Source organism: Medicago truncatula, chromosome 1 (assembly GCF_003473485.1).
Source record: "Medicago truncatula cultivar Jemalong A17 chromosome 1, MtrunA17r5.0-ANR, whole genome shotgun sequence".
Taxonomy (NCBI): domain Eukaryota; kingdom Viridiplantae; phylum Streptophyta; class Magnoliopsida; order Fabales; family Fabaceae; genus Medicago; species Medicago truncatula.
This window is the reverse complement of record NC_053042.1, coordinates 11,481,440-11,495,550: the sequence shown is the minus strand read 5'-3', so window position 1 is coordinate 11,495,550 and position 14,111 is coordinate 11,481,440. Positions and strand designations below refer to the sequence as shown.

The following is a 14,111-nucleotide window of genomic DNA, read 5'->3' as shown; positions in this document are numbered from 1 at the left end:
CTTACTATTATGGATCGTTTTGACTGATAAAAAAGTTAAGGAGAATTCCGTGATTACCTCTCTTTTCCAGCTCAACAGTTTCTGAGAAACAGAAACACACACTCATTCACACCTTAATTGTTGTTATTAATTATCTTAAATCCCAAAAAAGAAACTCTAAAATTCATATAGCTCCAAATTTCAACTACAATTTCACACAAACGGAAACTCTCCACAAAAAAAAATTCAATTCCAATTCCAATTTCTAGATCTGATTTTCAATTTCTCTTCTGAATCGCAATTCCAATAAAATCAAAATTTCCATTCTCGAAACGAAATCCGCAATGTTTCGTTTCGAGCAGGAAAAGATCCGCAAACGAATTTCATATTAATTTCAATTCAATTTCAATTTCAATTTCAATTTTCACTTCATTCCTTTCTGATTTCAACCTGTTTCCATGGCGGATGCTCTCACTGTCATGCCGGCCGCCGTGCTCCGTAACCTCGCCGATAAGCTCTACGAAAAACGCAAAAATGCTGCACTCGAGGTTTTGTTCGTCGTGATTTTCAATTTTTTTATATTTTTTTCAGTTGATTGTTGAAAATTTGGTGAAATTTGAGGGAATTGTTGTGGAATTAGGTTGAGGGGATTGTGAAGCAGCTTGCTTCTGCTGGTGATCATGATAAGATTACTGCTGTCATTACTTTGTTGACTACGGAATTTACTTACTCGCCGCAAGCCAATCATCGCAAGGTAGTTTAAACTAAGAGCGAATTATCACAATTTTTACCGCGGTCCAATCTAGTCTCTGACAAAAAATGATACCCAAAATAGTTTGTGACATTTTCATACCGGTACGAATTAGTTTCTTTGTTATAACGAGTGGGAACTAATTTGTCATCTGTTTAAAAATGTCAGCGACCAATGAAAATTGTGAGGGACCGAAATGGTTCTTCATTCTTAAACTTATGTTTGTGTATTTTGGTATTGTTGATCATTGCTGCAGTTTAATGATTTGAGCATGTTGTGATTATGTTTATTGTTTTGGTTTGATGAAGGGAGGGTTGATTAGTTTAGCTGCTGCTACTGTTGGTTTGACTAATGAAGCTGCTCAACATCTCGAGGTGAGGGTTGCATACATGTTACTTTACCATGTGCGCGTCAACCATGTGTGTTTGTTTGTGATGGGCTATGCTTCATATGGTTGTACTTGGAATCTTGCTTACATCTTGTGAAGTTATGCAAAGTTTATTATGGGTGTACTTCGAAATTAGAATCTTGGTAGTGGACATTGGATCTTCTGGAAGAGAATATTTGTTTATGTGTGTGTGAGAGAGAGTATAAGCTTCAGGGCTGTCTTTGTCATATGATAATCGATAAGTACCTGAGCACTTAAATAACATTCTATGAAGTGAAAAAAACCCAGCTACTTAATTACTATACGAAACATCTCATAATAATCGATGTGGGACTTGGACAAACATAATACCCGAGTTCCTAACTAGCATCGCTCTTGAATGCTGAAGTTCAGGCAGTTGTATTCTGCGAGTGATTCATTTGGCCTTTCCAATCAACCCCTCTCTGATATCAATTGATGAGTATCAAAGTACTCTGGAAGTCCTCCCTTAAAGGTTAGCTATCAATTGGTTAGTTAGAGCCTATGATGCATGGGTATATGTCTGGTACCTTGTACGAGATACGTCATTTTCAAAATTAATCTAGGTACGGGTACGTCAATCTAAAGTATGAGAGTTTATTCTATAACGTAATGTGAGAGATCTAAACTGTTCAATTCAGATCAAAACATTGCAATAAAAGTTTTAAAGATAAAAATTGTGTTAGGTTACAACAACAAAGAAGCTCAACTACACAACTTATATTATGTGTTTATGTCATTACATTAATATATGAAAAAACCGCAAATTTCACTCTAAACGAAATACGAGAAATAGAGGAGTCCCACGGGTACGGTAGGCATACCAGTACGGGTACTTCATCATTTTGAAATCACCCATGCTTCAGCGTAGAACAAATCCAATTAAGTACTTCCTTGAGCATCCCATACCAGTCGATGTGAGGCTTAGGCACCCCATAATACCATTCTTTGTTGAGGGTGAGATGAAGGGATTTGACGAATCACTTAAGATTTCCGAATGTAGAAAACAATATAAGAAAGTATCTTGGTTCAAAATTTCATATACCCTTCGCACTTTATCTTATAATGGGGTTGAATAATTCACTTTTTATGGTGCATTAAATCCCTTATTTAGTGTATGTATCACTTTTCCCCTCCTATTGAGTAAGAACATAGTGTTAATAAGCCTATGATTAAAGTAATTTTTTTTGAACTGCTTTCCATTTAAACTTATATCAGGCTTCCTTGGGATTGCTTGTAAAAGTTGACATTTTACAGTTGTACACGTGTAGGTGTGTAAAATTATTTTTGCGATTTAAGTAAGATATTCTAATTCTAATATTTGGAAACATTATTATTCTGTGTCAATATGTGGCTTTTACTATAGTTGAACGTACTCCAGCTGCATTTTTGCATTGTCTATATAGCACGATAAATTCTGGAAAACCACGTCATTAGCATTATCTGCTGCACAAGTAATTTTGGAAAACCACGTTATTATCTGTTGCACAATTAATTTTGGAAAACCATGTATTTTACATTATTTTTCTGTGTCAATGTGTGGCTTTTACTATAGTTGAACGTAGCATTGTCTATATAGCTCGAGAAATTTTGGAAAACCACGTCATTTAGTATTATCTGTTGCACTATTAATTTTGGAAAACCACGTCATTTGCATTATTATTCTGGGTCAATGTGTGGCTTTTACTATGGTTGCACGTACTCTGCACTTTTGCATTGTGTACATAGCACGAGAAATTTTGGAAAACCACGTCATTTAGTATTATCTGTTGCACAATTAATTTTGGAAAACCACATAATTTTCATTATTATTGTGTATCAATGTGTGGATTTTACTATCGTTGAACGTACTCCAACTGCACTTTTGCATTGTCTATTTAGCATGGAAAATTTTGGAAAACCACGTCATTTGGTATTATCTGTTGCACAATTAATTTTGGAAAACCACGTCATTTAGTATTATCTATTGCACAATTAATTTTGGAAAACCACGTCATTTAGTATCATCTTTTATTTTTTTGAAAGCTTAATTGACATTATTCCATATGTGCGTGACATCATGTGTTATATGAGAGTATGTTTTATGTGTATATAATGTGTGTTTGTATTTTCATTTTCGTTATTCTTACCTACATATCTTTTTTTTTTTATAGCAAATTGTGCCTCCTGTATTAAATTCTTTCTCTGACCAAGATAGCAGAGTTCGTTATTATGCTTGTGAAGCACTATACAACATTGCTAAGGTGAGGAGTTGATTATGCTCACTTATATAAAGCTTGAATCTAATAATATAAAATCATCCAATGTGAATTGTGTTTTGTTGCTAGGTTGTGAGAGGAGACTTTATTGTATTCTTCAACCAGATCTTTGATGCCTTATGCAAGCTTTCTGCAGATTCAGATGCTAATGTACAAAGTGCTGCACATCTCTTAGATCGACTTGTGAAGGTACAATAAGTTTCTCCTGAACTCCAACAAGCCTTTTAAAAGTCCTACATGCGTTCATACATCAAATGTTATCCAAATAGAGACTAGCTAATTAATGATTCAAATCCTTTTAGATTAACTATTGATTACACTCTAATCTTTTAATCACAGGATATTGTGACCGAAAGTGATCAGTTCAGGTGCACTCTCTTACCATTAAGCTATATGCTTTTCTGTATGACTATCTGCCTTTCAAAGAGACTTGTTGACATGTGGATCTCCTAATGTAACTTATACTGCTTCATATCCCCCTTCTTTCATTTCTTGATATTCAGTATTGAAGAATTTATACCATTATTGAGGGAGCGCATGAATGTACTAAATCCATATGTCCGCCAGTTTTTGGTAGGATGGATTACTGTATTGGATAGTGTTCCAGATATTGATATGCTGGGTTTTCTTCCTGATTTTCTTGATGGTGAGTGCATCAATCAAAGAACGAGTTTTTCCCGACATTTTTGTACAAAATCAATATAAACCATCTAATCATTTATAAATGCCTCAGGTTTGTTTAATATGTTGAGTGATTCAAGTCATGAAATACGTCAACAAGCTGATTCAGCTCTTTCTGAGTTTCTTCAAGAGATAAAGAACTCACCAGTAAGATTTCTTCTAATATATTTGTATATTTTGTTTGAGTAGCAATTCTTTTGGAATTATTCAGGCGCCAGTTCTGCTTTTGTCATTTTTCCCCTGTTAGCTCACTGGGGAAGATTAAATTGCAGCAATTACCCACTTTTGTAGGTTTCCCATGTTAAGGATTTTATCTATTTGACGACTAGTGTTTTTTTTTGTTGTGCATTTTGTGTTGATTAACTATGCTGTGCATCATTTATGTGTACTATTTTGAAGCAAAAGCAACATGTTTTGTTCATTTGTCATTTTCTGACTCAAGCAGTGCTACTCTTGAAGTCTGTAGATTATGGTCGAATGGCTGAAATTCTGGTACAGAGGGCTGGTTCTCCAGATGAATTTACTAGGTTAACAGCTATCACATGGGTAAGTGGCATTGCAATTTTTTGACTTGTTAAACAAGTCTTTACTGTCATCAGTGTTTTGCTTAGCGTTGGCATCCTGTCAAAATTATTATTGTTTTGTTGTTCATTATTTTTAATGTCTGCTTTGTTGTTTCAACAGATAAATGAGTTTGTCAAACTTGGTGGAGACCAGCTTGTTCCATACTATGCTGACATTCTTGGAGCCATTTTGCCTTGCATATCCGATAAAGAAGAGAAAATTAGAGTGGTAGGGTTGTTTTTTCCCTCACTTTCTTTTTACAATTTACTTCTCAAGGTCTCCATTTTGTCCCATATTTTAGTGTTGCCTGGCATGTACAACTCAGTACAAGTACATCAACGAATGTGAAATAATTTGTTTCTGGCTTATTTGTAAGGTTGCTCGGGAAACCAATGAAGAGCTACGAGCAATCAATGCCGATCCAGCTGAAGCGTTTGATGTAGGAGCAATCCTCTCCATTGCAAGAAGGTGTAGTTTTCTAACCTGGGAAAAAGGCTGGGTTTCATATAACTTGTAACTGAAAAAAATTATTTTTACAGTGGTGAGCAATAGTCAGGCCACTGTAAAATGATCGCGAGAATCCCTTTTGTTTAACCAACTATAGTTTGCACTGATTATTCTGTGTACTGATTTTGGGAATGGTTTGCTTGGTTAGGCAACTCTCTAGTGAATGGGAGGCTACTCGAATCGAAGCTTTGCATTGGATATCAACCCTGTTAAACAGACATCGTATTGAGGTGATTAGATTATTGTCATGTTCTGTTTTGATACATTAAGGCTGCTATATTAATATCCTCCTCGATGTCTATCTCATAGAGCTCAATGCCATGCTCATTTTGACGCTACTGTCTCTTGAAACATTCTATTTTTTATGCCCTATGTATAGATTTTTTATTATAGGTTCACCGTCAGTCCAAGAGCCAATGAAACATGGGCACTTCAATTTATTGTTTGGTCATGAGGATTGAAAAACATACAATTTTTGGCTACCAATTTCTTTCTGACTTTCTCTATTTTGTGTAAAACTTTATTTTGTACTTGTCAAGCCCTTCTCGGAGTAATCACTTTTTTCTCTTTACATTCCATATATCCATTGGTGATTATGACTTGCAACTGATTACTTGTCTAAAACAGGTTTTGACATACCTAAATGACATATTTGACACCCTACTCAAAGCACTTTCAGATCCATCTGATGAGGTAATTTCACCTAATACCTTCTTTTATCCCATTTTTTTTTATTAAATCAAATAATTTACTTCTAAATATCTAGAAAATGCGTAAATACATACTAAAATACCTTGACAAATAATTGCAATAACGAATATGGTGTTTTGGAACATGGAGCAGGTGAGTGGCTTGGGATTTCTATTTCTGATCACAAGCTATAGGATTTCAACTTGTTCTTATACATGTTTATTTTTCTTTGAAGCCACATTGGCTCGCCCCCATATTAGGAATGACTTCTTACCCTTTATGTATTTCTTATCTCTAACAAATCAATCTCACTCTAAAATTTCATTTTTGTTCTATAATTCTGAAACTCTTGATTACCATTAGTCTCTGGTTTGTTATTTAAACATTGCTCTTGTGCTGACTGAATGAAGAAGTGATATTTTTGACGATTCCCTTGTATGCTCTATTGTTTAATTGTGGAACCTGGAAATTATTCACATGAATTGTCATTAATTCATCTGAATTTTTTAATACCAAATAGGTTGTTCTTTTAGTTCTTGATGTTCATGCATGCATTGCAAGAGATCCTCAGCACTTCCGGCAGCTTGTCGTTTTCCTTGTGCACAATTTCAGACTAGATAATTCTCTTTTGGAGAAGTAAGCTATTTTCCTTCATCCGGTCATATGTATTCTTCTAGTTATACAATATTTTATCCTTTCATTAAAACTTCACTTTATACAATTAAATCTAGGCGTGGTGCTTTGATAATCCGTCGCCTTTGTGTGCTTTTGAATGCCGAGAGAGTCTACCGGGAACTTTCTACAATATTAGAAGGAGAATCTGATTTGGATTTTGCATCAATTATGGTTCAGGTTTGTTTGACTTTTCCCTGAGCTAAACAAATAGCTGCTTTAGACTTTCATGTTGCTGTTGGGGTAACAGTTCTGGGACACCATTGCCAATATCATATTTTTGTTGCCTTTTACTGCTTCATTGTTCGATTTCTATTTGTTAGTCTGAAATTCAGACAATCCTATGTGGTGAAACAGTATTCACTGTATATGTTTTTCTTCCCTTTGAAAAAACTTTTCAGGCTTTGAATTTGATCTTACTTACATCATCAGAATTGTCTGAGATTCGAGATCTTTTAAAGCAATCACTGGTAAATCCTGCCGGGAAGGACTTGTATATTTCTTTGTATGCCTCTTGGTGTCATTCTCCAATGGCAATTATAAGTCTCTGCTTTGTAGCTCAGGTATATATCATCTATTACTTGGTTATGCTCATTTGTTTCCATTTTAAGTCTTTATTTCTCCAGCCCATTGTGCAATTGGACACACACACAGTAAACAATTTTTTTTCCTGTGGATCTAGCTTTAGCTTTATTTGGATAACACCCCCCCCATTTATGTAATTAAATTTTGCATTTTTCACTACAGACTTACCGACATGCAAGTGCTGTGATTCAATCTCTGGAGGAGGAGGATATAAATGTGAAGTTTTTGGTCCAACTGGATAAATTGATTCGCTTGCTGGAAACTCCAATCTTTGCTTATCTTAGATTGCAGGTGCTTAATCAAAACAGACCATTTTTTATTCAATGTGCATGTTTAAGTTTTGTAACACTTCATTCGTCCCTAATTATAAAATATGATTCTTATGGTGTTTTTTGTGCTTATGATATTAGTTATGTGGCTAAAGGATAGTTTTATTTTGAACTTGTGGTTGGCTTCTCTCATGCACTAGAACTTTAACTTTGCAGCTTCTCGATCCTGCAAGATATTTATGGCTATTCAAAGCATTGTATGGTCTTCTGATGTTGCTACCTCAGGTATCTGCAATTAAAAAGTTGTTGTTAGCTCTTTAATTCTCTTGTAAGAGTAGAGTGTGTTTCAGCATCCTTTCTTGGTAGGAGGTGATAAATGTATTACAGTTGACTCATAATTTTGTACCACCATGCAGCAAAGTGCAGCCTTTAAGATACTAAAGACTCGTTTAAAGGCTGTGCCGTCGTATTCTTTCAATCGTGCGCAACTGAATAGAGAGCCTTCTGGGGATTATTACCAATTTCTTCCTCAGATGCCTGATGGAACAAAAGAGGATGGTGATGTAACTGAAGATGGTGGGAGCTCATATAATGCAATTAACTTTGCTGCAAGGTTACAACAGTTTCAGAAAATGCAGCAACAACATCGGGTACACACTAAATCACGAAGAACGTCACGCAGTTTATCCACTTCATTACCAAAGGTTGCTGGCCTTAGTTTGTCCACTTCATTATCAAAGGTTGCTAGCCTCTTCATTCTGCTTGTTGATTTTTTAATATTATAAAATGTTCCATATAGATTATGTGATTATTTTCATACATTAGCATTGTAAAACTTTTTACACCGTCAATCAATCACAAACATCCATTGTAGGACTTCTAAGATAGATATAGTTAAACTCAAATTGTTTTAGTGCTTCAACGATTGTGATTGACTGTCGGTGTAAAAAATATTTACACTCTTGGTGCATATGAATTAAATTCATAAATTATTAGTTGACAATTTATCAAATTTAAATTATTAGTGCATGAGTTTAGACATTCTTCTGATTCACTCTATTTTCTGATGTCATTGTTTTCACTATATGCAGGAGGCACAACGAGAGGAAGAGCCACCGAAACCTCAGTCTATTGATCTTAATGTCCCTCCTTCAAGATCAAGGAGAAATTCAGGGCAACTACAACTATAATTCTAATGTTGTTTCTATCTATGTGGAGTCTGATCAGTGCATGTGAACTTTGAATGGGGTCGGGTATGATTTGTAAAATTGTAAATCATAGTAGCTCGTTTTATTTATAGTGGTTGGGATGGTGAAAATTAGGTTTTGGAATCAAGATGAAGCTTGGGGGTTTTCTAGGCTATTCTTTTGACCTTGTAGAAGAACGTGATGCTCACGTGGTTCTGTTATTTTTGTTGTAAACCTTGTGGGCTAGGTGGGATATTTTGTCTAGTAATGTTTCTTATATAATTTAGGGTAAATTATATGCTCCTCCTATGCTATGCCTCCGAAAGATAGAAATAATGCTAAAATATGTTTCATCCATTTTGTATTGAGTGTAATATTAAAAAAGAATAATGTCTCTTATTATACTCTTTCACTTATTTTTAACTTTTGATGCCTTGCTTGCCCTAACCTATCTTTCCTTTAAGCACGTGTGCTTCACATCCTAACCCAACACAACCATATTAAAAAAAGTCATATAAAGTCATACTAAATTACTAATCATATACACTCATGATATCATAAGCGTGCAAAGAAAATAAGAAATCAATAATCTGTAACTTAGTTCCCCACTTCAAGTATCAATACATTTTTCTCCAAATGTTGGAATTACAGGATCCGAAAAATGTCGTCCATGGATTTGAAATATAGGCATCGTATAGAAACAATTAACCTACTTGAACTTATGTTAAAAGATGAACCAACGCCATAAATAGTGCAAAAAAATAGGTACTAGGATAGTACAGCATAACTTCATTTTATCCAAACATGTCAACTAACAACCATCCCAGATCCCTTTGGTTTAAATTTTTGAACATTTCTATTAAAAATTTAATAAATTATCGCATTTTACAATGTATTTAACCTTTCATGTGATGCCAAAAGTTTTGTAAAACCGCCTAATGAGTGTGATCGACTACCAATGACCTTATGCAACTTGCAGAAATTTAATTAATCCTAAAAAGTTTTGTAAACTCAATATTTTAAGTGCTTAATACAGTTGAAAAAAATGAAGTATTAGAAATTTTTCTTCAAAGGTCTTCTTGATTAACGAGTGTTCTAGGATATTGTTTAAGGTTTTCAAACAATTATTCTTTGAAAAGTTAAATATATCTATTCTCAATGTAACAAAAACTCAACTCAAAAAATTACTTCTTTTGACTTGTTAAACAATGTCCTTATGGAAAGATGAATGAACTTAAGAAACTTGTGAATTTATTAAGACACTAGAATGCTAAATCCCCTTGCTTATCATTAGCAAACGAACTCGAACAAATACTACCAAAACCCTCTTTTCAATGTATTTTTTTTATCAGGTGAAATTTATAGGAATCTCATTCTATATCTAAGACATACTCCCAACGTGAACATCACCTCATAATAAAGAGTATTAAAGCATTGCTAATGCTTATCAGCTTATAAATATTAGAGAGATATTTGCATCCAACCCACTTTTTTGACAGTCTTTGTCATTACTTAATTTTACTCTTAAACAAGTAACAAATTGGCATTTTAGAAAATGAAACAATCATAAAGAGTATGATAGTAGCCCCTCCTTGCACCTAAATAATTTCATAGCAAAATAAAGCTTCTCAGAAGCTTAATAATTAAGGTCTAAACCCAACAAAATTATGTGAAACTCTTCTCATGATTCCAGAGCAAGGTACAAGCATAGTAGAAGTTTATTTGTATTTTTTATATACATAAATCAACATCAGGCTTCATATTATCAGTAACATAATATGAAATCCCACCAATTTTCTCAGTAAGGCCTAATAGCTAACTGCAAATTAAGCAGCCAAATCCTTGCAAACAAGGTAGTAAATACTCTCCTGTTAAAAGTTTACCAGACCTTGGCACATAAGAATTTTATGTTTATCTCTCTTATCATATACATTTACAAATTCTGATAGAAGCCACTTATTTATTTTTCAAAAGACGGATACTCTCCAGTCCCTCCATTCGCTCGAGTCAAATCTCAGGTGTTGGATCAATCTAACGGTCAAAGGTATTAGTCTCTCGGCTATTAGTTAATCCAACAATTGAGATTTCGCTGCAGAGGCATGAGAGGCTGCAAATGATCCCACTGTGCCATTCAAAATCTTTAAGAGAACCTGTTTTCACGTTTCACTTTCTCTCTATATCGGCCAAATAAACACACTCGCTCGGCTCAAAGAGCATAGATCTTCTCAACATCAGAATTATATTCCTCCTCATCTGATATATGTGCAGAGTAAGACCACGAGAGTGATTTGCTTCCACTTGGTCTCTTAGATAGTACTCTTTGGGATTCACTTTGGAATCCAAAATGTCGCCGGAACACAAAGTAGCACAAGTATGCTAGAGTCCCAACTAGAATCGGTGTTCCCAAAACAGTTACAGTAATAGCCATCCATCTTTCCTTTCCAACAACCACAAAAGCTATTGCGAGAAAAGCTCCACAAGTGCACGCACAAGCCGTCCACATTAGCTTGTTAATCACCGACACAATCTGTCTTTGAGCCCTTGTGTCCCAAGCTACCAAAGTGATTTGAACAACGACAACCGCAAGAGAAATGAAAAGAGACGTTGCATTCAAAAGACAGAAAACACTGAAAGCAACTTCGTGAGCTATATTCGCCTTCCCTGCCTCCGGTTGTTGCTTTCTATATTGACCTGGCAAACTGAACAAAGCCATGAATGCTATTGATGCAAAAAGGACAGCAACTACTGTGACAGAATTTATGGTGTTTTGGATTGCTTCCCTATGAATTTTCCTCAATTCTTTAGCTATACCAGAAACCCGTTTGCGAGTTTTTTCATTCTGTACGAGTTGTGATTGCACCTCGTGCTTTATATCACTCACGACTCTTTTAAGTTCCATGGCTTCATTCACTTTGCCTATATTCCTTGCATTCTTGGCACCACAGTCTGAAAGGGCTTCCTTGATTTCCAGAGATGAATCTCCGTACGGAAGTTTATCTGCCAAATCCAAGGCTGTTTCTTGCTGATTATTGATTGCATTGACATTCATAGATGCATAGCTTAACAAAAAGCTCACTATCTGAAATAGATAGGATAACCATGTGTCAAGAAAACTACGAACACCACATAATTATACATAGGTCTAAATTATGGATAAACTAGTTTATAACAAAACTGAAGCAAAGCAACCTGATAGATATAGGACTCCTAAGAGCATAAGTTATAGAATATTAGTTGTTTATTTAATATATTAATTAGTAATTGTTACATAGTAACTGCTATCTGTAGAACTTCTATGTAACTGCTACAGTGAGTTAGTATTATAAATAAAGATGCAGAGGAAAGGGGAAGGCATTGGGTATTTTGTATGTGGGTTGGTTTGGGAGAGACTAGGCTCTCTAATTCCTAGAGGTTGGTTACTTTTCTGCAGTTACTTTCTTATATCAATAATAATAGATCATTCCTTTATTATTATGCAATAATCTACCAAATACCATAGAATTATCATCTGTATTTATTCACATCTGAACCAGAATCTAACACAACCATGTGGTAAAAAACAGAAATCAAATATGGTTTAATTGACCTGCGAACGAGCTTTCCGAGTAGCCATGTGAAGAGCTGTATTACCCTTCTTATCTTTTTCGTTTAATACCATCGGGTCAGCTTGTAATATCTCCTCCACTACTGAAGTACACTGTCCTTTTACAGCCATATGAAGTGCTGTTTGACCCTTTTTATCTTTGATGCAAACAATTGCTGAGTCCCTAGCAATAAGTGCTTTTACGATGCGGAGAATGCCATACCTAGCCGCATTGTGCAACGCAGTTTTGCCATTTTTCCTTACTATCATCATTGAACTGACATCAACATCCAAAATAGCATTCACCACATCCAAATGGTCTTGAACAGCAGCTAAATAAAGTGGACTAGTGTTCGAAGAGTCGCATAACTTACAAGCCTCAGGCCAAGTACTCAAAATCTCCCTCACAATTTCTGGAAAAAAAGATTGACATTTTAACATTTCATAATCTAAATCCTTGATATCAGAAAATATTGAAGGGAAATAAGAATACAAATTTGCAATATGATAACTATCCAGTGTTGTCAAATAGCGAAAACAGTGGCGCTATAGCATAACAGAATTTTAACAGACTGCTCTTACTTTGTGATATACAATCAGTACAAATTGTTGTCATATAGCTGCTATATTAGTGCTATAACATTGTAGCATCTTAAAATTTGAACAAATTCCGATTTTTCGCAAACTAGGATTGACAACATTGTAACTATCCCTTAGCCTTGATATTTCACTTTTGTAGGACCTGTTATGTGAGACCTTGTGAATTATTATCAAACTGCGGCTACCATCCTAAATTTTGTAAAAGATGTGTTTTATCACCATACCTATTTCATTCATGGCAGGGTCATAAAAAGAGAAGGAAAAAAATCAACATTAAAGAAAACCTATCCATAATTCATGATTCAAGTAGAATAACTAATCACATGATTTTGAAAAATCGTAGTCCCTAACCGCAATATAAATAATCATTAGGTCTGTGAAACGATATCGCAACATCAATTTGGACCGAATCAGCCACATTTTTCCGCAATATAAAGGCTCGCAGCATAACCGCAACCACGCAACTAGGTGCATTTCAAATTGATAGTTTATTGAAGGAAAAAAGAACAAATTACTCTAAAACATGGCATGTTACATGTATATAAAACAACAAAAAATCAGAAACTATTCTGATGGTGTAGCTCAGTGGATTAACAAAAAAACCATGTCTAGGTTTGATCCATCAATAAAGTATACCCAATTGATGAAAAAGAATGAAAATAAATAACTATAAACAAAATGAAAAAAATAACTATACCCAAATGGCCACGCTTAGCTGCAACGTGAAATGCATTCATATCAGATTTAGACCTGATTTTGAGTATCTCCAAATCACATAACCTTAACAAGAAGCTGAACAAATCCTTAACACCATTTTCTGCAGCTATATACAATAACGTTTCCCCAGCATCATTCTGCATGGACAAGAATTCAGAAATTGGTGATGGCCCATTTGAGGATTCACCTTTGTTAACATATTTCAGCACTTCTTTGAGTCCTTCAAGATCACCAGATCGAACCACATTGAAAATATCTTGATGGGTTATGAAGCATAGTGACTTTGAATCCATGTCATGCAACAAAAACACACGGTTGAAGAGTTGAAGTGTTTTTGTTTAGAGACAAGAGAAACACATGTGAGTGAAGAAGAGTTAGAATCTTAGTGGAGTTTGAAGACAAAAGATGTGGTTTTTCAATTGTAGAAGTGTTACATTATTTTGGTAATATATTTGTCGTTTGGTTTTGTTGCACAGAAAATGCATGTGATGGTGAAGTTGATGGATTGTATTTAGTTTTGTCTTTTTAATGACGTCTCTTCAGAATCTGTTTGGTTCCTTGTACCTGTACTTGTTGTCGGTTTTCTTATCTAAATATCTATTTATGCAAACCAAGTTATAATCCTCAAATGATTAATTACCTCCACCAAAAGATGGATTGTT

At 34.8% G+C, this 14,111-nt stretch overlaps 2 protein-coding genes across 3 annotated transcripts; one reads left to right on the top strand and one right to left on the bottom strand.

The window, feature by feature from the left end:
- The first annotated feature begins 19 nt into the window (after positions 1-19).
- LOC25482523 (protein VAC14 homolog) lies at positions 20-8,951 on the top strand. Of its 2 annotated transcripts, XM_013611099.3 has the most exons (20): positions 21-527; positions 620-733; positions 1,039-1,104; positions 3,290-3,379; positions 3,464-3,583; positions 3,734-3,762; positions 3,898-4,040; positions 4,128-4,222; positions 4,535-4,621; positions 4,760-4,867; positions 5,016-5,107; positions 5,295-5,376; positions 5,774-5,839; positions 6,357-6,472; positions 6,568-6,688; positions 6,910-7,071; positions 7,256-7,384; positions 7,579-7,647; positions 7,779-8,102; positions 8,454-8,951. In XM_013611099.3, the coding sequence occupies exons 1-20, from the start codon at positions 438-440 to the stop codon at positions 8,550-8,552; spliced, it is 2,202 nt and encodes a 733-aa protein (XP_013466553.1). In that variant the 5' UTR covers positions 21-437; the 3' UTR covers positions 8,553-8,951. The 2 variants fall into 2 exon arrangements, with proteins under 2 accessions (XP_039689909.1, XP_013466553.1); XM_039833975.1 differs by lacking the exon at positions 4,535-4,621 and having other exon boundaries at positions 20-527.
- A 1,263-nt stretch (positions 8,952-10,214) lies between these two features.
- Positions 10,215-13,879, bottom strand: LOC25482522 (ankyrin repeat-containing protein At2g01680). The gene is made up of 3 exons (XM_013611098.3): positions 13,430-13,879; positions 12,136-12,545; positions 10,215-11,628 (listed from the first exon to the last, which is right to left on the bottom strand). The coding sequence occupies exons 1-3, from the start codon at positions 13,740-13,742 to the stop codon at positions 10,756-10,758; spliced, it is 1,596 nt and encodes a 531-aa protein (XP_013466552.1). The 5' UTR covers positions 13,743-13,879; the 3' UTR covers positions 10,215-10,755.
- Between the last annotated feature and the right edge of the window lie 232 nt (positions 13,880-14,111).